General features: G+C 61.2%; 1 protein-coding gene across 1 annotated transcript in view; it reads left to right on the forward strand.

The window, feature by feature from the left end:
* COL4A1 (collagen type IV alpha 1 chain) overlaps window positions 1-22,865 on the forward strand; it is a 128,688-nt gene that overhangs the window by 93,044 nt on the left and 12,779 nt on the right. The window contains exons 25-45 of the mRNA XM_051849972.2: window positions 2,477-2,668; window positions 3,165-3,333; window positions 5,653-5,745; window positions 5,828-5,932; window positions 7,369-7,466; window positions 8,706-8,856; window positions 8,944-9,057; window positions 9,676-9,843; window positions 10,014-10,103; window positions 11,055-11,207; window positions 11,325-11,423; window positions 11,507-11,596; window positions 12,755-12,894; window positions 13,746-13,872; window positions 13,969-14,049; window positions 14,408-14,506; window positions 15,907-15,957; window positions 16,895-17,080; window positions 17,543-17,676; window positions 20,844-20,916; window positions 21,694-21,765. Of these exons, the coding sequence (XP_051705932.1) occupies window positions 2,477-2,668; window positions 3,165-3,333; window positions 5,653-5,745; window positions 5,828-5,932; window positions 7,369-7,466; window positions 8,706-8,856; window positions 8,944-9,057; window positions 9,676-9,843; window positions 10,014-10,103; window positions 11,055-11,207; window positions 11,325-11,423; window positions 11,507-11,596; window positions 12,755-12,894; window positions 13,746-13,872; window positions 13,969-14,049; window positions 14,408-14,506; window positions 15,907-15,957; window positions 16,895-17,080; window positions 17,543-17,676; window positions 20,844-20,916; window positions 21,694-21,765 (2,485 nt within the window). The remainder of the gene's footprint in view (window positions 1-2,476; window positions 2,669-3,164; window positions 3,334-5,652; window positions 5,746-5,827; window positions 5,933-7,368; window positions 7,467-8,705; window positions 8,857-8,943; window positions 9,058-9,675; window positions 9,844-10,013; window positions 10,104-11,054; window positions 11,208-11,324; window positions 11,424-11,506; window positions 11,597-12,754; window positions 12,895-13,745; window positions 13,873-13,968; window positions 14,050-14,407; window positions 14,507-15,906; window positions 15,958-16,894; window positions 17,081-17,542; window positions 17,677-20,843; window positions 20,917-21,693; window positions 21,766-22,865) is intronic.

Genomic DNA, 22,865 nt, shown 5'->3' on the forward strand with positions numbered 1-22,865 from the left:
GAGCAGGTTTGTGGGCACGGGGGAGCTGGGAAGGCGGTCCTGGCTCCTGTTGTCTGCAGCCGTATCCGCTCTGTGGCTCGACCAGCCCAGCCTTGTGTGCGTGTTTTGGGTGGGGCCGGAGGCTGCAGGAGGTGCCACACCCTGAGCACTGGGGAGTGGGGGGGGGGCTCCGACGCCTCACCTGGCTTGGGTGGCAGTGAAAGCCGAGTGTGCGATTCGGGCACCGAATGTTGGCTGCTGAAGGCTGGGTCCCCGAGGGACCCCACTGTCCCCAGCTTGGCCCAAGGTGGGCGCAGGCAGCAGAGGGGCACAGCTGTCCCAGGAGACGCCGCAGTGCTTGGGGGGTGTGCTCCCCAGCGCGTATCTGAAGGGCTGTGGACCAGACCGGTGAGCCGTGCAGGCATGAGGAGGCCTGGGACAGAGCACACGTGGGTGCTGTGGGGCCGCCAGCCTCAGCTTCCGGAAGTCTACCTGTCTCCCTTTCACACCACGATGGTGGTTGAGATGGACGCTGTACTCCCCGCCCCCAACCCCCGAGGCCGTGAGAAAGCTGTGAACCCGCACGAGCAGTGTTAGGGCCCCCTCAGTGGGGGAAAACGCGCACTGGTTCTGACTTCCTGGGTTGGGTTTGAATCTGCTGGTGGGTTTGGCCCGTTTGAACATTTGTTTCCTCTGACGTCTCCTGTGTTGCACACATCAAAAACACACAAGGCAGGGAGCCTTGGTCCTGCCCCCAAGGCCCCGAGTGTCCGCGCCCGTGGAGACACGGCTCGTGGCCCTGATGCGGTGGGATCCACACCGAGTCCCAGTAGGCAGCCCCTGCAAAACCAGAAAGGAGCAGAGTCCGGTTTTAGCTGGGAGTTCAGGCTGTGTAGACGCTGGCTGACTCAGGAGAAATGGTTTCAAAATGCCCTGGCAACCGTTCAACCAAATAACAGCAGCATCCCCAGTCCCTGAGTGGGCATTCCTGGCAGGGGGCTGCAGAAATGACGGCTGCCCCCGTCCTGAGTGGTCCCAGTGGAGGCCCCGGGCTGCTCAGGGGCGGCTCAGACCATCCACTTTGGTAGCCACAGGCCCATGGTGGCTCTTGGGCTGAGGTTTCTGGGTTGTTTAGTTTAAGTCGCGATGCACGGGGTGCGGGGCGGCTGCTGGCGCCCACCCTTCCCGAGGCGGGCTGGAGGGGTGGGGTCTGCAGGAAGACGCGTGGCGAGAGCCCCTGTTCAGCCTGCGTCACCTCGGCTCCGTGAGGCAGTGTGGGCAGGTGGGGGGCGGTCGGCTCAGTGCCCAGGCGGCTGCTTGTGTGTCTGGGAGCTGACCCGTCCCTGTCTCTTCAGCCCCGTCTCCGTGGGGCTGGCTGAGGCAGGGGTTCCCAGGTGATGCCAGGTTGTCACTGTGTGCAGATGGGGACAACAGGAGTGCACGCGCTCAGGGCCGGCTCCGTCCATCTGTCCGCGCAGCCAGGCACCTGCCACCTGGCTTCTCAGGGCACCGGCCCCCTCCCCTGCTAACCCGGGGCTTCCTCAGCCTCTGGTGGATTTGCCACGGGGCCATGATGACCCTGATGCTCGCTGGGCGGCGGCCTTGGCAGCCCCTTTAAAACTAAGGCTTGCCTGAGTTGTGTTCTGTCCCCAGTCTTCCAGTTCCTACCTGGGAGAGGCGCGTGCTCATGTGACACGACACGCCTCTACCTGTGTGTGTGCACACGTGTGCATGCGTGCACATGCGACGCACACATTTCTAAGAACTTGGAGTGAGAGTGAGTTGATGAAGAGGCAGTGTGCGGGCGTTCGGGTTCTGCCTGGTCCGCGGGAGCCCCAGCGTCCCTCAGCCGAGGGGAGCAAGTGACTGGGCCAGTTGTTCAGCCCTTGGCCGTCTTCCTCGTGCACCTGGCTCCTGGGCTGCCCACAGCAGGGACCCGTGGTGGCTGCTGGCCTCGGTGGCTGCCTCGCTTTCCAGGGCTGCCAGTGGTCCAGAGCGTGGCTGCTGGGCAGGTCACGTGACTGGTGACAGGGCCGGCCCGGCGCTCACTTCCGGTTTCCCCTCGCACGACGCCCTGGACATCCTTATCCCTTCTTTCTGAGTCTCAGGTGTGAGCGTGAGGCACCTGTGGTGTCTCCTAGTGACCGGACTCAGAGCAGTGGCTGCTCCCAGCCCTGCACTGGCCTGTGCTCTGGTTCTGGGCTCGGGAGTCACACATGCAGCCCCCCAACAGCTGCTAGAATGTTCTGGAAGGTGCAGCAGCTGTGAGGGAGACAACAGCCACCTGAGGCCCACTGGGCGCCCGCTGCTGTCCTCGCCCGGCCCCATGCCGGCCTGCGGTTGGGACACCCAAGGGACGTGCTTTTTTAGGAAAAACTCACAGGCCGACCGCGGGATGAGCTGTAAACCCGGGGCTGTTTCCACGTGAGCGGCTCCACGGTGCAGGCACGCTGGCTGGCGTGGACCGCGTGTGGAGTCTCCACCATTGTTCTTGCAGGGACCACAAGGTGTGCCGGGCCTGATGGGCCAGCCCGGAGCCAAGGGAGAGCCCGGTGAGATCTATTTCGATGCAAGACTCAAGGGAGACAAAGGAGACCCCGGCTTCCCAGGACAGCCCGGCATGCCAGGGAGAGCGGGGTCCCCCGGGAGAGACGGCCACCCGGGCCTGCCCGGTCCCAAAGGCTCCCCGGTACGTTTCTCTGCAGACTGGACACCTGCGTCTTCCCAACGGGGGAGGAAATGAAGCGCTTGGAGCCGGTGGTTTTCACATGGATGGTGCCGGGTGCCGGGTGCAAATGAGCTCGCCCCGTGGGTCACAGGACGTGTGAGGGCGGCGGGCCTGGGTGTGGGTGAAGACGGGCCTGGGGACGGATTAGGGGCTTCTGAACAGGAGGCTACATGTGACCTCGCTGGTGTCTGAGTCCTTAGAGTCCCGGGGAAGATGCCTCATTCTCTGAGTGTCTCCTGATGCAGGCGAGGGAGAGAGGGAGGGCGGACGAGGGCTGGCTTGGAGAAGAGGCCAAGGGCAAGGTGGCCCCGGTGGGGGGGGGGGGCGGTGCAGTAAGTGAGGAGGTGAGAAAGGCAGCCCCCGGCCCTGGCTCGCTGCGGGTGGCAGGGATGCGTGGCGGGACGGCAGAGCCGCTCTGCCTGCTGCTAACAGTTTTCTCTTTCCTGTTGGCACCCAGGGCTCAGTAGGATTGAAAGGAGAACGCGGCCCCCCTGGGGGTGTCGGCTTCCCCGGGAGTCGTGGTGACATCGGCCCCCCTGGACCCCCAGGGTTTGGTCCTATTGGCCCTGCTGGAGACAAAGGACAAGCAGGTTTTCCCGGAAGCCCCGGGTCCCCCGGCCTGCCAGGTGAGGTCTGAGACCCTGGAGGAAGGTGCAGCCTCCGGGGGCGTGGAGGACACAGCTCAGGGGGCAGGGCCTGCAGCTGGCTTTGCTGCTTCCGGGAAGTGGGCTGGGACCTGGGCAATAGCTTGCCTCCGCCTCGCTGATCCGGGCCGGGTAACGCGAGGGGCTGTGCGCAGAGAGCTGAAGTTACAGGCGGGTATACAGTAGGTGCAGCGAAGTCCGCCTCTCCTGTAGAACTAAGGGCGTCACAAGGCCACTTTTCCTCCCTGTTTCTGTCCTTGGTGGCTTCCATGTGTCCAGGCAGTGCCGCCTCCACACGTATTCCACGGCACCTCCCTCATCGTGGCCGCCATATAATTCCGCGTCTGCTTTGGTGGTGTGCTGACTCCTTTCTGAGTGCTGAGTGTTGACAAGAGATGGTGAAAGTGACAGGCGCTCCTGCTGGCGTCACTCTCTGCTCCTGGAGACCTGCTGCCTGTCAGGGCCTGGAGGATGGAGGGGTCGCCTTGGGCTGCGCGCCCAGCTGCGTCCGTGCTGTCTTAGTTGGCTGTGATTGCGAGCAGACTCAGGGCACGCGTGTGGCTCCCAGACAGCGCTGCAGTGAGAAGGCTTTTGTGTGTGCGTGGGTGGGTGGGTGGGTGGGGGAGCAGGTGTGTGTCTGAGCAGGATCTTCTGAAAACTGTGAAAGTGAATGAGGATTTGGGGTGACTGGAGGTGACGAGTAGACCCTGGGAAAGTCACTGGGTAGCTGGAGCGATGCAGGAGCAGTAGCAGCCCACCCCTCCTGCTCACGTGTGTGCAGACTCGGTCCCTAACCGCACGTCTAGTCCAGGCTTTATCCTACCCACTCGGGCTGTTGTCTGCTTGGTAGGCTGGAATGTAAGCCCCCGAGCACTGCGAAGTGGGGGCGTTCGCTGGTCTTGGATGCCCGTCCAAGGGCAGTGCCCTGTTTCTTGGCTTGTCCTTCTCGCCATCACATCTCAGCACCCAATTAGGAGTCCCTTGATAAGTGGCTTTGTCAGCAAGAATCCCAGAAATGTCCCTTTTGTGACTCTTGGCGACAGGGACATACTGGGCTTGACCCAGAGAGACCCCCGTGACCCAGGACGAGGGAGCTTTGATCACTGCTACTGGCGGCTCTCGATTCCAAAACCAACAAATCAAGCGCCTTTGTGCAAATATTCGGAGCTGTAAAAGGAATTGGACTTTTTTTTTTTACTGCTGGAAGCTACCATCAGAATAATCAGATGGGTCGCTGTGTGTCCTGGCTGGCTGGGTGGGAGAAGCTTCTGAGGCCGGGTTGACCACGGGCCACGTTCTGTGGCGCTCCCCGGCTTGCAGACCCTCTAGGATCAGAGGACCGACCTTCAGCCTGCCAGCGTGGTGTTTGCTTGGCAGCCCTGACGGTGTGGCTGCCTCTGATGGCCCCCACGCCCTGGAGAACCCCGCGTACACATCCCTGGAGGGCCTTCTACAGCTGAACCCCGAGTCCCACAGCTCTCCTGGGTGTGGGCACCCTCGTAGCCGGGCCCGCGCCTCCTGGCTGCAGGTAGAGGGCAATCCATGCGTAGCACAACACATAATCACCTGTCTTCGCGTCACTTGGGTAGTTTGCTGCCAGGTGGGTATAATTTAGACCAGCCTGGAACTCAGCGTCAGTCTGTCTGAGAAGCAGAGAGTACAGTGAGCTCCTAGGATTTCTTGAGACAGGCTGTCCTAGGATTTCTTGAGACAGGCTGTTTAAGACACTGCCCATGACTACGCTCTGAGCTTCGGAGGCAGCCTCATGTCTAACAGACTTCTGGATTCTCTGGACGTGTGTTTTGTAGTGAAGACCACCTCTCTGTGGAAGGTTCTGGAAATGTAGAGGAGCGAGACGGGAATGTAGATGACCGCTTTCTGGGTGCTCATGGTACTGGGGAAGGTTCTAGAAGCGGGCAAGATGGGAACGTAGACAGCTTTGTTCTCTGGTTGCTCACGATGCTATGGGAATTTTGCAAATGTAGAAATAAGAGAAAATGCAGATGACGTTGCTCTCTGGGTGTTCGTGGTGCTGTGGAATATTCTAGAAACAGGAGCAAGATGGAAACAGACGGTTATACTCTCTGGGTACTTGTACTATGGAAGGTTCTAGAAACATAGAGTGACAGCACGGGGAAGTGTGGTGACTTAGATCTCGGTACTCCTGCTGTGGAGGGTTCTGGAAACGTAGAGGGCCCGTTCAGGGGACTTAGACGACTTTGCTGTCTGGGTGCGCACGGTCCCGGGAGAGGGTGGAGTGAAGCCCCTCACGGACTCTTGTTTGCTGCTCTTTCTTCTCAGGTCCGAAGGGTGAAGCAGGACGAGTTGTCCCCTTACCTGGCCCGCCTGGGGCAGAAGGACTGCCGGGGTCCCCGGGTTTCCAAGGCCCCCAAGGTACTGGGGGGCCCGGCTCACCTGGCCGAGGTGGGGATGGCTCAAGATTCTCTCCTGCTGACACTTGCCCTCCTCACAACAGGCGACAGGGGCTTCCCTGGAACCCCAGGACGACCAGGCCTCCCCGGAGAGAAGGGCGCCGTGGGCCAGCCCGGGATTGGATTTCCAGGGCCTCCAGGCCCCCAGGGTAAGCCGGCCGGACAGACGTGGGTCCTGGGGAGTCTGTTCCTGGGGTGGCCAGCAGTGATGGCCTTGGGCTCTCCCTTCACCCTGTTGTAAACTCTGCGAGAAGGAAGCAGGGAGGAGGTGGGCAGGCCGGTTGGGGGCCACCAAGAGTGCACCCGGCTTGGGGACAGTGATTGCGTGTCAAAGAGCGCATGGTCTTGAAGTACAAGGTTTATGGGAGTCAGCGCTGTGCAGGCTGCGTGGCCTCACTGTGGGAGACCCACGCTCAGACGTGTTCTGCTGTCAGCAGAGAAAGCGGAGTGCCTGGGTGTGCACAGGGTGCACTGGGTGCCTGGGCTGGGCGGGGGGAGGGGGCGTCCCCAGGGTGCCTCTGAGAACAGGAAGCCGGGTGGAGTCTCCTCCCCCAGACCCCTCGCCTCTCCTCTCCCCTGTCGGGCTGGCTGCCTTCCTCCCGCACTCTGATTCCTACGCCGTCCAGGATGGACAGGAAGTGCTGTGAGTGCTGCGTTCCGAAACATGTCTCTGTTGGCCAAGCTCGGCTCTGACACGCCGGTCTCCAGCTTCCCGTCTGGGGGCTCTCGCTGTGGCCCCTTCTCAGTGTTAGACGGGCATGCCGGGAGAGCAACACAGGGCCGCTCTGTCCCCGAGAGCCAGGAAGGTCCACCCTGCAGGGCAGCAGGCCCTCGGTGTCCAAGCAGGACAAAGACCGGGACCTTCTCTCTGCTCCCGTGAGGTCCGTATCACTGCCCTCCTCCCGGGCCCTCTTCCTGGCTGACCAGCGTTGCTGGGGACGCGGCGGCTGGCTGGGTGGTTGGGGCCACTCACCATCTGACCCCGTCTGTTCTGAAACTCCCAGTGTGCGTCCTGGGCCTTGGCCCTGCATCCATGGGGCCTCATCCCACGGTTCTGCAATCTCATTGCCCATTTGCACCTGGAGGGCAGCTGGTCAGAGGCTTACGAGAGCCGTGCAGCCAGGCCCAGGTGGTCAGTGGGTGTTGCGGGGGGACCCTGGTGTGGGTGCAGCCTTGCTGGCGAGCCAGTGGCCTGCATTCCTCCGGGTCCACGTGTTCTGGATCCTGTAGGTGTTGTGAGTGTTGGATATGACGCCAGCAGGGCTGGGGTGGTGCTGCCTGAGCCAGGGATCCTCCAGGCCTTCCCTGCTCTGCACACGCCCTGGCCGCTGTCTGTTGTGTCTGGGGGCAGAAGACAGGAGTAGGACAGAGGAAATGGGGAGGGCGAGGAGGTGTGAGAGGAGAAGGGGGCAGGTGGGCTAGAAGGGGCCCGGGCCCAGGGTGGCCTCAGAGCCAGCTCCAGGGGCCTCACTGTCATTGGCCGTCTCCATTCAGTCAGGTGCATTTGGGAAAGTATAAGAAACAGACGTGCAGGAAGTGGGGAGCAGCCTCATAACCCAGTTGTCGTCTTCACTCTTTGCAACAGGTGCGGCCGGCTTACCTGGAGACATGGGACCTCCTGGGAGTCCAGGTCGCCAGGGATTCAGTGGCTCACCTGGCAGCCCAGGTGTGCCAGGCCAAAAGGTGGGTCCCAGCATTCCTGGGGTCATTATTGAAGGGGAACATGAGTGTGGATATTAACCCCCAGGATGGGACCGGCATGCGTTGTTTCCTTTTTTCAAAAGCTTTATTTATTTGAAAGAGGGAGAGACAGAAGAGATTTTCTATCCACAGTTTTACTCTCCAAAAGTCTGCAATGGTCAGGGCTGGATCAGGCCAAATCCACGAGGTCCGTCAGCTCTGCTTCTGATCCAGCTCCTACATGGTCTCCACGTGCAGATCCAGTGGAGTTCCACGCTCTGACAAATACACATGGGCACTCGTGTCCAGCCACTCCTTATCTGCAAATCGTCACTGCAGGCAGGTGCCTGTCAAGCCCCGTGACTATTAGTCCACCTCCTCCCTCACAGCACCTGTCTGTTAGTCCACCCTCCTCCCTCACAGCACCTGTCTCCATGCCTAAGTTGAGGTGTTCTCAATGCACTCTTGGCCCCAAGAAAGTATTTTTTATCATGTGTATTTGTCAGAGTTGCTTTGTCCATGCAACAGTTTTGAATGTTTAATTTGCTGTGGAAATCTTCATTTATTCAAGTTACATAAGCAGTGTGCATTTTTTAAAAGATTTATTTGCAAGGCACAGTTACAGAGAGAGAGGGGCAGAGGTCTTCCATCCACGGGTTCATTCTCCAGGTGGTCACAATAGCTGGGGCTGGGCCAGGCCAAAGCCAGGAGCGTGGAACTCCACTGGGTCTGCACGTGGAGACCATGTAGGTGGCAGGGCCTAAGCACTGGGCCGTCCTCCACAGCTTCCCCAGGCACATCGGTGGGGAGCTGGATCAGAAGCAGAGCAGCCAGGACTTGAACCAGCGCTCAGATGGGATGCCGGCTGCACCACAGCGCTGGTCCCCAGGCGTTTGGCGTCCTCTTGGGGCTTTGTCAGTTCCTTAGGGCCAGCTCCTCACCCGGGACACGAGGCCACAGGTCCTGGGCACAGGCATAGGTCAGGAGACCTGGGGGGAAGTCCATCAGCCGCGTGGAGCCTGGATTCTCTCTGTGGGATGAAATGGCAACAGTTGCCTAGCTGCAGGCTGTGGGGGGGTGGGAAGGAAGTGCTCCTGGCTGGGTCAGGGGAGGCTCCGGACTGCTGACAAGGGCTGAGCACGAGGTGGTCTCACAGGTGCCTTCGCGGCCCAACGTTGTCGGCTTGGTAAGAGCGCTGGCTTCGGTGACCAATTTATTTCTCTGTGCTCTGGGGACTTCTAGGGGGAGCCTGGCATTGGTCTGCCAGGACTCAAGGGCCTTCCAGGCCTTCCCGGCATTCCTGGCACGCCTGGGGAGAAGGGGAGCGTCGGAGGACCCGGCATTCCCGGAGAGCATGGAGCCATTGGCCCCCCTGGGCTTCAGGGCATCCGAGGTAACCCTGGCAGGACCACCCGGGCTGTGCAGGGCACCGGGGCTGTTCATTCACCGAGCGCTTCATGGCCCACCTTTCCCCTTCCAGGCGACCCCGGACCTCCTGGAGTACAAGGCCCCGTGGGACCTCCGGGAGCCCCAGGAATAGGCCCCCCTGGAGCTATGGGCCCCCCTGGAGGGCAGGGACCGCCAGGCTCATCAGGTGACGTCATTTCCTCCTGGAAATTCTCCTCCCCTCACACGTGCCCGTGACAGGGTGGGGGATGACGGGGTTGTCCCCCTGGAGGGGAGTCCCACCAATCACAGGGGCGAAAGCAAACCCTCGTTTGTGGGTAGGTTTGGTGTGTGCTTCAGTGTAGACCGTGGGTTTCTTGTTGGCCTCCCGCTGAGATCAGTTTCTGTGCCAAAGTGACCTCCCTGTACTGTATGTTCAATAACTCTGTAAGTTTCATTCAGAATTAAATCCTTATCTCAGAGCGTTATGTAGCTAACGTAAGCAGATGGGTCATGACTGGAAGTTACGCTGGGAACACCAGGTGGTGATGGCGGACGGGGCAAAGGGTCAGCGACACAGGGTCGGGGCACACTGGCCGGTGGCCTGAATACCGTGGCCAGGCCGAGGGGCGATTGTGGCTGCTGGTGGCAGAGGGAGCGGGGCTCTTCCCTAGGGCGCTGTTGGTGCAGTGATGGTCGGAAAGACCCCAGACGCCAGCGTCTGGCGCGGTGCCCGCTGGAGCCCCCCTGTGCACATGCTGGCCTGCCTGCTGCCGAAGCTCGGGCGCCGTCGAACTCACAGTCGGTATGCCTCGCCCAACCGCAGGTCCTCCTGGCGTGAAAGGAGAGAAGGGTTTCCCCGGCTTCCCGGGACTGGACATGCCTGGCCCGAAAGGAGACAAAGGTGCCCAAGGACTTCCCGGCTTAACCGGACAGTCGGGGCTCCCCGGGCTTCCTGGCCAGCAGGGCACGCCTGGAATCCCTGGCTTCCCAGGTGAGTGACGTCCGCGCTTCCTCCTGCCTGGGAGGGGGAGGAAGAGGAGGAGGAGGAGGAGGAGGAGGAGGAGGAGGAGGCGGCGGCGGCGGCGGCGGCGGCGGCGGCGGCGGCGGCGGCGGCCTTCATGCTCTCTCAGCTCTGCTCACTTCTCTTGCTTTTGGCTGCAGGTCCCAAGGGAGAAATGGGCGTCATGGGGACCCCTGGGCAACCGGGCTCGCCGGGACCAGCGGGCGCCCCAGGATTGCCGGGTGAAAAAGGTAGGTGCTCACCTTGTGTCCTCATTTGTCAGCGCTCCGGGGGAAGTCTTCACTTGTCCCGGATCGCTTGTCCTCTTAAGAGGTGGACAGAGTGGAGGTCAGGCAGGGGGCCGGAGTGCCTGCCTTCCCTGGGACTTAGTTCACGGTGCGGGTCAGAGGGGAGTGGGCTTTGCCTCTGGGCGCGGCCTGTGGGAGATGGTAGGCTCCTTAGTCGACGCCAGCACACAGGGCCTCAGCCCTCAGAGCCACGTTTGTAAACTGGGCAACTTTACAAGCCATAATTTTTCTTTCTTTTTAAAAAATATTTATTTATTTGGATCATCTGTGAAAGGCAGAGAGACAGTGAGACCGAGATCTTCCATCTGCCAGTTCACTGCCCAAACCCCGGAGTGGGCCGGGCAGAAGCCAGAGCCTGGAACTCAGTCCAGGTCTCCCATGGGAGAGGCAGGGACCCGAGTACCTGGGCTGTCCCTTGCTGCCTGCCGGTGTGCGTTAGCAGGAAGCTGGGTCAGAATCGGAGCAGCTGGGGCTCGAACCAACACCCACCCCTGCTCTACATCTCTTGATATTTGAAACTGTCCAACGTATTTTTTTCTTTACACAAAGGAGTCGACTTTAAATGTGAGGCATTAAGAAAGATGTATTTGGTAGAAGAGGAAATTCTTATTATTTTGTTCAGAATCGAGGGACGTTTGAACAGGAGTGACAGATGTTTTGGGGAAGAAGAGGAAATACACGTTATCTAAAGGAATAAGCCCAGCTGCAAACAGAGTTATTAGCAGATAGCAGTTTTTAGCAGATGGCTTGCTTGTCCGTTCTCCGGGGGTGGCTGTGTCCATGTGCCGCTGGGCGTCCCTTTTGGAGGGGCTGCTGGTCCCTGTCGGCTCCCCTGCCGGCCTCTGAAGCTCCCTGGCTGGCTGCGTCTCATTGGGCCTTCTCCTTCCTCTGCAGGGGACCACGGCTTCCCGGGCTCCTCAGGACCCAGGGGAGACCCTGGCTTCAAGGGTGACAAAGGAGACGTCGGGCTCCCGGGCAAACCGGGCTCCATGGATAAAGTGGACATGGGCAGCATGAAAGGACAGAAGGGGGACCAAGGAGAGAAAGGTAGGTGGGGGGGAGGCGGGCCCCGGCAGGTGGGCGATGGCCTGGGCAGCCTGTGTTTCTGCAGGGGTGCGCCCGCGAGGCAGGCGGGTCTCACTGCAGTTCTCCTGTGACATGCAGGGCAAATCGGACCAACTGGTGACAAGGGATCCCGCGGAGACCCTGGAACCCCAGGAGTGCCCGGGAAGGACGGGCAGGCGGGGCACCCAGGACAGCCAGGTACAGAGGAACGCGTGTGCAGGAGCCTGCTGCCCAGCCCTGTGGGGGCCGCAGCCGCGTGAGCCGCCTCTGTCTCGTTCCAGGGCCGAAAGGTGATCCCGGCATCAGCGGAACCCCAGGTGCCCCGGGCCTCCCTGGGCCTAAAGGATCGGTTGGTGGAATGGGCTTGCCAGGTAAATGGGATTAGGAGGGGGTCTTGCGTGCTCACGTGGTGCCTGGGGGTGTCTGCAGGAGGGGTCCCTGCCGCGTCAGCAAGGTCCTGGCGGGGCGGTTGTGTCCTTTTTAAAAGAAGACCTGTTTATTCATTTGAAAGAGTTAGAGAGAGAAAGAGGTCTTCCATCCGCTGGTCCACTCCCTAGATGGCCGCAGTGGCCAGGGCTGGGCCAGGCTGAAGCCAGGAGCCAGGAGCTTCATCTGGGTCTCCCATGGGGGTGGCGGGGGCCTGAGCACCTGGGCCATCAGCTGGGATCTGGATTGGAAGTGGAGCAGCTGGGACACAAACACACTCACCTGGGACGCCGGCGCTGCAGGCAGCGGCTTTACCCACTCTGCCGACGTGCTGGCCGGGTCGTGTCTTTACTGACTCATCTCCCCTGGAGGTGGGTGGTGTTTGGTGACACCGCCCATCACTGTAAAAGCTCACAGCGTGGGAACACATGACATGGGCCACACACGATCAGCTCCTCGTCATTGCCACGGGACCCCCACATGCCAGCCCCTCCTGGTGGGCACCTCAGTGCTTGCCTGGGGCCCCGGTGCTTTGCTCAGAAGACCCCTGTGCCCCGGGCTGCAGTCGCCTACCCTGTTTGTTCCCGGGGAGGGCAGCCAGAGGGAGGAGGAGTGGGGAGGGGGCGACTCCCAGGCCCCTCCCGCTTGGTCTGAGTGGGGCTCCTTCTGAGAACCTCCCCAGAAAGGACCAAGGCAAGACCAAGACAGGTGGCCCCTCTGTCTGCCCTGAGCTTCCATAGGGCACCTCTGCCTCTGGCCCCGGGGTGTCCTCACTGAGATTGCTGGTTGTACCTGTTTACCAGTTAAGGTGACCCCGACACGCATTACACACTGGGCACCTGTTTGCTGTTCCTGTCCTGCCTTGACTCCTCCGCTGTGGGGCTGACGAGGACTGGTAACGTAAAACGGAGACGAGAGCCGTCCTCGGGCTGCTGTGTTTCCTGTCTTCGCACAGCCAGGGCCTGCAGAACACAGGATTCCATCTTTGTTGTGACAGGGGCGGCTGACACCAGCTGGGTCGCTTGCAGGTGGCTAAGCGCATCCTTCACCTCCGCGTCGCCTGGCTAACCGCACGTTCAAGTTGCGATTGTTTGTGTCTACAGGAACCCCGGGAGAGAAGGGCGTGCCTGGCATCCCTGGTCCCCAGGGCGTCCCTGGCTTACCTGGAGAGAAAGGAGCCAAAGGAGAGAAGGGGCAGGCAGGTCTGCCTGGCATCGGGATTCCCGGAAGGCCTGGAGACAAGGTGACAGCCGCCCGCGAGGAGATGCGCGCCCTCCCTGTCTTGGTGGAGAGCGTCCTGGGGGATGTTTTCAGGGAACAGCAGTCAGTGAACGCCTCCTCGGTCCACAGCCTCTGCCCCAAGGAAGGCTCTAGAAGCTGGTGGAGAAGCAGGTGGCATGCTGGCCCTGGGAGGGAGGGGCAGAGGAAGCTGGCAGGAGAGAGGAGACACGGCCCTCTGTGCTCCAGTTCTTGCCCTGTTGTCAGAGGTGGGGCTGGCGCTGTGGTGAGGAATCGGGTGGATTCTCAGGACAGAGGTGTGCAGACGGCTCTCTCTCTGGGTTCCGCAGCCACGGATTCAGCCGCCAGGGATCAGAGCGGTTCAGACAACTCTGACCACACGCAGACTTCTTTTTTCCTTGCCGTGTGGGAAATGTTTTTTCTGCCAAGGTCCAGCTGTGTATCTCCGACATCATTCACAGGCCACGCAGACTGGAAAATTAGCCTGCTGCAGTTTGATTGAGTTTGAATCCGTCCTGTGCTTGCCTCGGCAGGGCCAGACCACATGCTTTCCTGGGCCTGGTCCGGCCTTTGGGCTGGACATTCCCCACCCCTGCAGACAACCCAGTCTAACGGTGGCGCAGGTGGCATTTGTGCCATGATGGCCATGGAAGCCCCACAGAGATACTCTGGAGCACTGGGGGCAGGTTCTGTGCTGACACACAGTGAGGCCTTGGGTGTGGTCTCAGCGTCTGCTGGGGCCATGGAACCAGGCTCCCTGTGGGCGCGAGGGGCGACCGTGCCGTTCCCCGGAAGGCCTGTCGGGAGCACGCCCGGGGCGACTGTGAAATCCCTGTGCTCGCTGTTCTCTCGCAGGGAGACCCAGGGGTGGCCGGATTCCCAGGAAGCCCCGGAGAAAAGGGGGAGAAAGGCAGCACCGGGATTCCAGGAATGCCGGGGTCCCCAGGCCCGAAGGGGTCTCCAGGCAGTGCCGGCTATCCAGGTAGGTGCATGGGAGCTCCTGCCTGAACGTGGCTGCGGCTCAGGGAAGACGGGGAGAAGCCAGACTTGGTCACCCTGCAGTTTGTCTTCCCTTCAGGGAGCCCTGGCTTGCCTGGTGAGAAAGGTGACAAAGGCCTCCCCGGATTGGACGGTGTTCCTGGCATCAAAGGAGAAGCAGGTAGAGACCCCTCCCTGGGGCACAGGCCGGGCATGTGGGGGGTGGGAGACCTGCAGACCCCAGGGAGCTGCCCCCCACGGTGAGCCAGGCCTGCCCCTCCATCTTCAGATGAGCACGCTGGGTGGGGGGCTGATGGGGTCCCTCCAGGGCCTCACCCCCCTGGGACTCAGGACTCAAGTGCCCGCGTGGTTTGCAGTGGCCTGGGAGTCTCGGGTTTTCTCTCCATTGGCAGCAGCTCGAGAGGGTCAGGGAGGCCAGGGGTAGCCTCGGAGTAGCCCCTTGAGCAATGTCAGACGCGCACCTTTGTAGCCGGAGCCCAGAGGGTCCCACAAGTCACCTGTGCGCCTTTGTCTTTCAGGCCTTCCTGGGCAGCCCGGTCCCACGGGCCCTGCAGGCCAGAAGGGGGAGCCCGGCAGGGACGGAATCCCAGGGTCTGCCGGGGAGAAGGGTGAACCAGGTACGTCCCCCGCCTTCCAGAATGAGTGCCGTCCGCACCCAGGGGCCGGCCAGGTTCAGAGGGTGCTGTCCTGGCATCTCTTTCACCCCCGCCGTGGGCAGGTGCAGCAGGGTCGGGTAGAAGGGAAGGAGGATTATCCCTTATCCCACCGGCACCACGAGCTCCCGCCGTGGACTGGCCTGCTTCGGGCCCAAGAGCGCTGCTGTTGCAGGACCAGTGCTCGGGCGGGAGGGCTCCCTGCCTGGTTCCCTGGTGCCTGCTCCTCTGCCCGGCCTTCCAGAAGTGATTCTAGGAGCACCTGTCGGGCCCTGAATATGCTCTGGTCGCCGATGCAAGGGCTGCAGCTTGGACGGAGCCCAGCTGGCCGCCGTGCCAGGGCAGTCCCACGCACCGTAGTACAATGAGTGACGAAGACAGTGACAAACACACGGGAGGGACAGGCCCCCGAGGGAGGGGGCGGGAGCTGTCCGTGCCAGCCTTGTTCTCGGGCTCCCTGCTCCTGTGTCCCCTCCTCGGTGTGTCGGGCATCCACTGACTTGTGAATGGAACTCACGAGGAAAACCTCCCTGCTCCACACCTGCATTTTCCTCGCCCCCTAGCCCCTCGCTCATGTGTGCTGTCTCCCCTGTGTCTGCTGCCACACGCTGCGGCTTCGAGAAAGGGGGTTTGTTGGGTGTCATCCCCAGAAAGCCTACATGTTTGTCTCCAGAGGGCCCTGGGAAAGAAGCCCCGAGCCTCACAGGCCCTGTCAGCTGAAGGCTGTCACAGGCCTGAGCTAGAAAGTTCTTGGGACAGAATACGATGTGACCGACAGCCAGGCACGGGTGTCCTACAGAAACTGTGGGAATGCAGTTCTGTCATGGACACACAGAGGGCCTGGGCGCTGACTCCTGTGGTCCCACGGATGGAGCAGCGTGGACAGAGGGCACGGGTGCTGACTCCCGTGGTCCCATGGATGGAGCAGTGTGGACAGAGGGCACGGGCGCTGACTCCCGTGATCCCACGGGTGGAGCAGTGTGGACAGAGGGCACGGGCGCTGACTCCCGTGGTCCCACGGATGGAGCAGTGTGGACAGAGGGCACGGGCGCTGACTCCCGTGGTCCCACGGATGGAGCAGTGTGGACAGAGGGCACGGGCGCTGACTCCCGTGGTCCCACGGATGGAGCAGTGTGTACAGAGGGCACGGGCGCTGACTCCCGTGGTCCCATGGATGGAGCAGCGTGGACAGAGGGCACGGGCGCTGACTCCCGTGGTCCCACGGGTGGAGCAGTGTGGACAGAGGGCACGGGCGCTGACTCCCGTGGTCCCATGGACGGAGCAGCGTGTACAGAGGGCACGGGTGCTGCTCCTGCACCTGAGTGTGGTGGAGACTGAGGCCTGGGCCCTCCCCTGTCTTGCAGGTCTGCCAGGAAGAGGATTCCCAGGATTCCCAGGGGCCAAAGGAGACAAAGGTATGGTGTGCTCCCCACACGCTCCCTCGCAGCCGGCCCCTGCTGCCCCCGTGCCCGGCCAGCTCAGTGCGTGTCCTGCAGGACACGTGTGGCGGTGCTAAGTCACAGACCGACCCGGTGTGGGCACACTCAGGATCAGAGCTTCTCTCTCTCTCCCTCTGACTTTGTGACGTGGCGGGGGCGGCAGCCCCTGTCCTGGCCAAGCTTGGGGGTCATGGGAATGTCCACGCTGTGGCTTTATGAGGCTGGTCCTGCTTGGTGGAGGTCGGGTGGGAGGTGAGCCTTGCTCCCGGGGAGCCGGGGCTCTGTGCTCTGGACTGCACATGGGCTTGCACCCCCTACAAGTGAGTGGCACCCGTGGTGCACCCCTACAAGTGAGTGGCACCACATGGTGTGTCCCCTACAAGTGAGTGGCACCCCTCAGTGTGTCCCCTACAAGTGAGTGGCACCCTGCGGTGTGTCCCCTACAAGTGAGTGGCACCCCGCGGTGTGTCCCCTACAAGTGGAGTGGCACCCCGCGGTGTGTGTCCTCCTGGCTCTGTGCACGCGGCAGTGTCGGCCCAGGTCTTGTGCCGTGGGAGTGCCTGCTTCACTGCTTTGATCTCCGGGCACTGCCGCGCTGCGTGGCTGCAGCCCCGCCCCGGGCACCAGGCCTTCATTTGTGCAACGTGGCTGCGGGCTCCCCGAGCCCGTGTTCAGATGCCTCGTCTGGAACGCTTCCTTTACACGTGTGAAGGAGGGTGACCAGGGTCTCACCGTGCTAACCTGCTCTCTTCCACCCCGGCCGGGGGAGGGGCCCAGCGTGTCATTTTAAAAGGAGAGAACAGGGTGCCTGCTTTGAGAAGCCCCCTCCGAGGGGCTCCTGGGGAAGGGGATGTGGCGTGTCGGCTGCTGTGCTCAGCTGGGCTGCCTCTCACCCCCTGCTCTCTCTCTGTAGGTTCCAAAGGCGACGTGGGTTTCCCAGGGTTGGCTGGGAGCCCAGGAATCCCCGGACCCAAAGGCGAGCCAGGATTCGCGGGTCCTCCCGGGCCCCAAGGACAGCCTGGGCTGCCTGGCGCTCCCGGCCGCCCCGTGGAGGGGCCCAAAGGAGACCGAGGACCTCAGGGACAGCCAGGCCTGCCAGGTGAGCGCGAGGCTGGGTCAGGGTCTGAAGGAGAAGCAGGTGGAAAATGCGGTTGAAGAGGCGATTCGATGTGGGTGGAGCTCTGTGGTGCGAGTGCACGGCACGTGTTACAGCGGGACGTGCCGACGGGTCTCCCTGGGCCAAGGCGTCTCTTGTGTCGTTCCTGTTGAATGAGTTAGGTCCTCTGGGAGAGATGGCTGAAGAGACTGGACAGAGGGGCCCTCTGTACAGTGTGCCTCAGCCTCCCGGCCCCGCGCCGGTGCACGGCCCTCGGGCCCCGGTCACCCCACAGCCCTGCCCTCCTTCCCGGATCTGCCTGGTCCCTCGTCTCCTGCTGCTCCACGCGGCGTTGCACACAGGGACGGGCAGGTGGCAGGAGCGACAGACAGCACCCAGCCCAGCGGTGCTGGGACGCGCCGTCTCCCTCCACCCTCCAACGCGTGATCCTCCCCTCTCTCTTAGGGCTTCCGGGACCCATGGGGCCGCCAGGACTCCCTGGGCTGGATGGACTGAAGGGAGACAAGGGGAATCCAGGCTGGCCAGGTGCCCCCGGGGCCCCAGGGCCCAAGGGAGATCCAGGCTTCCAGGGCATGCCGGTGAGTTGTGGGTTTTCCATGGGGTTTTATTAAGAGGAGCCTTTTCTGGTCATGAGTCTGTGTACAACACACATGTGACACATGTGACAACACCCTGGGCAACACCCAGACGGCCCGGAGCCAGCGTCTGCACTAGCATCCGTGTAGGAGACTCCTGGGGCGTGTGTAGCCGCCTGGTTTGACAGGAGCCACCAGCGGAGAAACGTGAAGCTGCTAGAAAAGACAGCTGGGTGCCCAAGCTCAGGGCAGGGGGCGGCCAGGGGGCAGCCAGGGGGCGGGCCGAGGGGCGGGCAGGGGGCGGCCAGGCGGGCAGGGGGCGGGCAGGGGGCGGGCAGGGGCGGCAGTGAGGCTTTCACACTCGGCACTGGGGGGGGCAGTGTGGCTTTCACTCAGTGGGGGGGGCAGTGTGGCTTTCACTCAGTGGGGGGGCAGTGAGGTTTTCACACTCCGTGGGGGGCAGGCAGTGTGGTTTTCACACACTGTGGGGGGCAGGCAGTGAGGTTTTCACACTCAGTGGGGGGCAGGCAGTGAGGTTTTCACACTCCGTGGGGGGCAGGCAGTGTGGTTTTCACACTCTGTGGGGGGCAGGCAGTGTGGTTTTCACACTCCGTGGGGGGCAGGCAGTGAGGTTTTCACACTCCGTGGGGGGGGGCAGTGAGGTTTTCACACTCCGTGGGGGGGGCAGTGTGGTTTTCACACTCTGTGGGGGGCGGCAGTGAGGCTTTCACACTCCGTGGGGGGCAGGCAGTGAGGTTTTCACACTCCGTGGGGGGCAGGCAGTGAGGTTTTCACACTCTGTGGGGGGCAGGCAGTGAGGTTTTCACACTCCGTGGGGGGGGGCAGTGTGGTTTTCACACTCCGTGGGGGGGGCAGTGTGGTTTTCACACTCAGTGGGGGGCAGGCAGTGTGGTTTTCACACTCCGTGGGGGGGGCAGTGTGGTTTTCACACTCTGTGGGGGGCAGGCAGTGAGGTTTTCACACTCCGTGGGGGGGGCAGTGTGGTTTTCACACTCCGTGGGGGGGGCAGTGTGGTTTTCACACTCAGTGGGGGGCAGGCAGTGAGGTTTTCACACTCTGTGGGGGGCAGGCAGTGAGGTTTTCACACTCTGTGGGGGGTAGGCAGTGAGGTTTTCACACTCCGTGGGGGGCAGGCAGTGAGGTTTTCACACTCTGTGGGGGGCAGGCAGTGTGGTTTTCACACTCAGGGCGGGCAGTGTGGTTTTCACACTCGGTGGGGGGGCAGTGTGGCTTTCACTCAGTGGGCGGGCAGTGTGGTTTTCACACTCGGTGGGGGGGGGCAGTGTGGTTGGTGAAGGGCAGCCCTGTACAAGACCCCAGCCGTCCTCAGAGTCAGAGTGGCCAGGGCGCTGCAGGTGGCCATTTCACGTCCCCAGGGGTGACTTAGGCTTCAGAAGAGCACAGCTCAGTGCCCCAAGTGACCAGTCGTGTGTGTGTGTGTGTGTCTGTGCGTGTATGGAAGTGTGTGTGGTAGGTAGAGAGGTGGCCGGGGGTCTCTGGTTTGAGTCTCAGCCACCTCCATGGCTGCAGGATGTGTTTGTGCAGCTTGATGGGGTCACTTAGATGCCTCAGCAGAGAGCGTTCTAGGCCCTGGCTCTTTCTCTCGCTCTTCTCTCTCTGTCTCCGTCTCTTCCTCTGACCCTCTCTTTCCGTCTCTGTCTCTTTGTCTCTGTCTCTCTCTCTCTCTCCCTGATCCACGTGGAGAGGAACCGGGCCTCAGGGCAGCTCAGGAGCGGGAGGGGCTGCCGTGGGACCCTGCCGCGGTGCAGGAGCCCAGGGAGTTCTTTCCCAAGTCCCCTCTAGTGCAGCAGAAGCAGACGCACGTCTTAGAGCCATCAGGGCACTTTGTCACAGACAGGGCTGTGGAGGCTGGGCTTGCTGTGCCCGAAGACAGTGCACCCATAGCCTAGGGCAGGCTGTGTGGTTGGCAGCGACCACACCTGCTCATGCGCTGTCCCCAGAGCTGTGTGCACCTCCCTGTGAGACCCCGGGCGTGCCCGTGAGTGCGTCCTCACTGCTTCCTGCCCAACGGAGGTTTCTCAGTGACGGGAGCGTAGGTGATTTGTCAATCACTTGTATGTTCCTGCTTCTGCTCCTGGACCCCTCACTTCTGCTGCCGGTCAGTGTCTGTCTGTCTGTCTGTCTGTCTGTGTGAATGTATGCTTTTCATATTATGTGACTGTGGCACCTTCAGCAACTTTTTACCTGTTACTATCTGTGCCCAGAGGAAGGAACAAGACTGAAATAGCAAGAAAATGGGCAGATATTTTCAACGATATTTAAATAGTTAAATATTTAAATGATATTAAAATGCACATATTGTAAAGGAAAAGTATCCCTCTTTAGTGTCTTAGAATCAATCTGCTGGCCGGCGCTATGGCTCATTAGGCTAATCCTCCGCCTGTGGCGCTGGCACCCTGGGTTCTAGTCCTGGTTGGGGCACTGGATTCTGTCCCGGTTGCCCCTCTTCCAGGCCAGCTCTCTGCTGTGGCCCGGGAGTGCAGTGGAGGATGGCCCAAGTGCTTGGGCCCTGCACCCCATGGAAGACCAGGAGAAGCACCTGGCTCCTGGCTTCGGATCAGTGCAGCGCCAGCCGTAGCGGCCATTTGGGGTATGAACCAACGGAAGGAAGACCTTTCTCACTGTCTAACTCTACCTGTCCAAAAAAAAAAAAAAAAAAAGAATCGAATCAATCCGCTGTCTGTGTTTGAAGTCCGTGTTCAGATACCTGTGAAGCTCATTCTAAGGAAAAATCTCTCTGCTTGAGTGTCAGGGGAAGTCTTCACAGGAGGTGGTGGGTGTGGATAGACGAGTGCTGTTCTGTAACGAGTGTGGATGGAGTTGCGACTTTGTTCTTGGCATCGTGTTGAGTGGGGAAGGTCGCAGCGTGGAAGACTTTGGCCGAGGGAAGCACCATGGGGGTGGACACGCCGAGGGGACACGGGAATAAGCAAGATGGCTCCCGTTTCCGGGTTGCTGACTCAGGTGCGCACGGAGCTGCTGCTGCTTCATTTAGGAAACCACCAGGCGCGTCTTTTCCCAAGTCTGCCACACCTGGCACCCAGCGGCCGTCCCGGATTTCCCGTCGCCAGGGCGCGTGAGCAGCCTGTGCTCGGTGTCCTAAGCGCTGAATTTCTCTGTCCGTGCAGGGCATTGGCGGCTCTCCAGGGATCACGGGCTCCAAGGGCGACATGGGACCCCCCGGAGTTCCCGGGTTTCAAGGTAAGACGCAGCTCTCGCTGATGCTGTCGGAGGGCGTCCTGACCACCGGCACGGCCGTGCCGAGAGCGCAGCGCTCTGCTCCTCATGCGAGACCATTGCCGCGTGGCAGCCCAGCTGCCCGTCCTGCCAGCGCCCTGTGAAGACCTCTGGTTTCTCAGTAGGAATCAGGGGCTCATCCATGACTCAGTTGTTTGCATCTCAATAAGAGGTCCTGACTTGGGCCATTCGTTACTTTATGAACCCATTAAACAAGCATTTATTGGGTGCCTACCAGCTTCCATGCCCTGAGATTTCTATCGGAAACATGAACACAGCAAGATTCCAGCTTTGTGGACTCTGGGGGACACACGTGGGTCAGGCTGTGTCCAAGACCAGTGTCGCGTGCCCCCCTGAGAGCTGTGACCATTCCACAGTGTGCTGCACACGTGGAGAAAATTCTACACAGCTGACCGGTGTAGCGTCTTCCTGAGGTGGTGGTGGGGATTGGAAATGTGTTCTGCGGTTGTGTCTGTGTGTGTGTAGAGGTATGCGAGTGTGTATGCGTGTGCAGGTTGTGCTTGGGGTGTGTGTGCACGCATGTATGTGCAGGTTGTGTGTGAGTACACGTGTGTGCATGCATGTGTGTGCAGGTTGTGTTTAGGTATATGCACACATCCATGTGTGAGTACACGTGTGTGCATGCAGATGCACATCTGTGTGGTGTTGCACGTGTGTGTGCACACATGTTTGTGTGTGGTTGGAAGTCTGGTGCCACGACAATGTTCTCTTTCTGTCCAGGTCAGAAAGGTCTTCCTGGCCTCCAGGGAATTAAAGGGGATCAGGGTGATCAAGGCATCCCCGGACCTAAAGGTAGGAGACCCCGTCATCCCCTGAGTCCTTCCTGATGGGTGGGGACACTGGGCCAGTGAGCATGCACACATAGCCTTGCACGCGTGAAACTATGGGTGGGGACACACAGGACCAGCGAGCACACACACATAGCCTTGCACATGTGAGACTATGGGTGGGGACACAGGGCCAGCGAGCACGCACATGTAGCCTTGCACACGTGAGACTATGGGTGGGGACACAGGACCAGCGAGCACATACACGTAGCCTTGCACGTGTGAGACTGTGGGTGGGGAAACACAGGACCAGCGAGCACGCACACGTAGCCTTGCACACGTAGTCAGAAAGCATTAGGGATCAGTTGATTAAAAAGTCTTTGTAGCAGTCAGGATTCTTGAGGGTGGCATTTTCCCCAGCGTCTTGTCCTGGAAGTCACGTGTGTGGATCCGTGACCCAGGAGAGCCCAGAGGCAGGGGGTGGGTGACAGGCCTGCTGTCAGACCTCAGCTGCACAGCCTCTCCCAGGCTCTGACGTCGGACGGAAACCAGCACTCCAGGTACGGCAGGGTCAGCCTAGCACCCCTGCTGCACGGTGCCCGTTCTCCCAGGCCAGGGCCTTGGGGCCTTCACTGCCAGGGGGCTCCAGACAGCAGGGAGTGATGTTGGGAGAAGCCACCACACTCTCCTGTGGTCCCTCTGGGCTCTGCTGGGCACACCCTACTTCCAGGGCCCTGCTTAGCTTTCAAAACTGCTTTTTAGGAGAGAGCATGAGCAGCCCAATGCACTAAAGAATGGGTGGGAAGAGAGGGAAGCAGGGGTGAGTGGGGAAGGAGAGAGCACGCTGGGGCAGCGCCGTGGCTGGCAGAGGGGACGCTGAGGCTGTCACTGCTGTGGTGACCCGAGACCTGCTGTGAGGGGTGGTCAGGGCCTCTCACCTTGAGGGCGTTAGCACAGCGACTGCGCTGAGCAGGAAGCGCGTCCCGGGGACCGCAGGGTGCGGCTGCTGGAGCTGTCCCAGGCGGAGGCGTCCGGACGCTGCTTCTCCCGGCCCCAGGAGAGCCAGTGTTGCTCACCGGGTGCTGGGGCTGGGCTGGGCTGGGCCGAGCGGGCTGTTCACCCAAA

Source organism: Oryctolagus cuniculus, chromosome 9 (assembly GCF_964237555.1).
Source record: "Oryctolagus cuniculus chromosome 9, mOryCun1.1, whole genome shotgun sequence".
Taxonomy (NCBI): Eukaryota; Metazoa; Chordata; class Mammalia; order Lagomorpha; family Leporidae; genus Oryctolagus; species Oryctolagus cuniculus.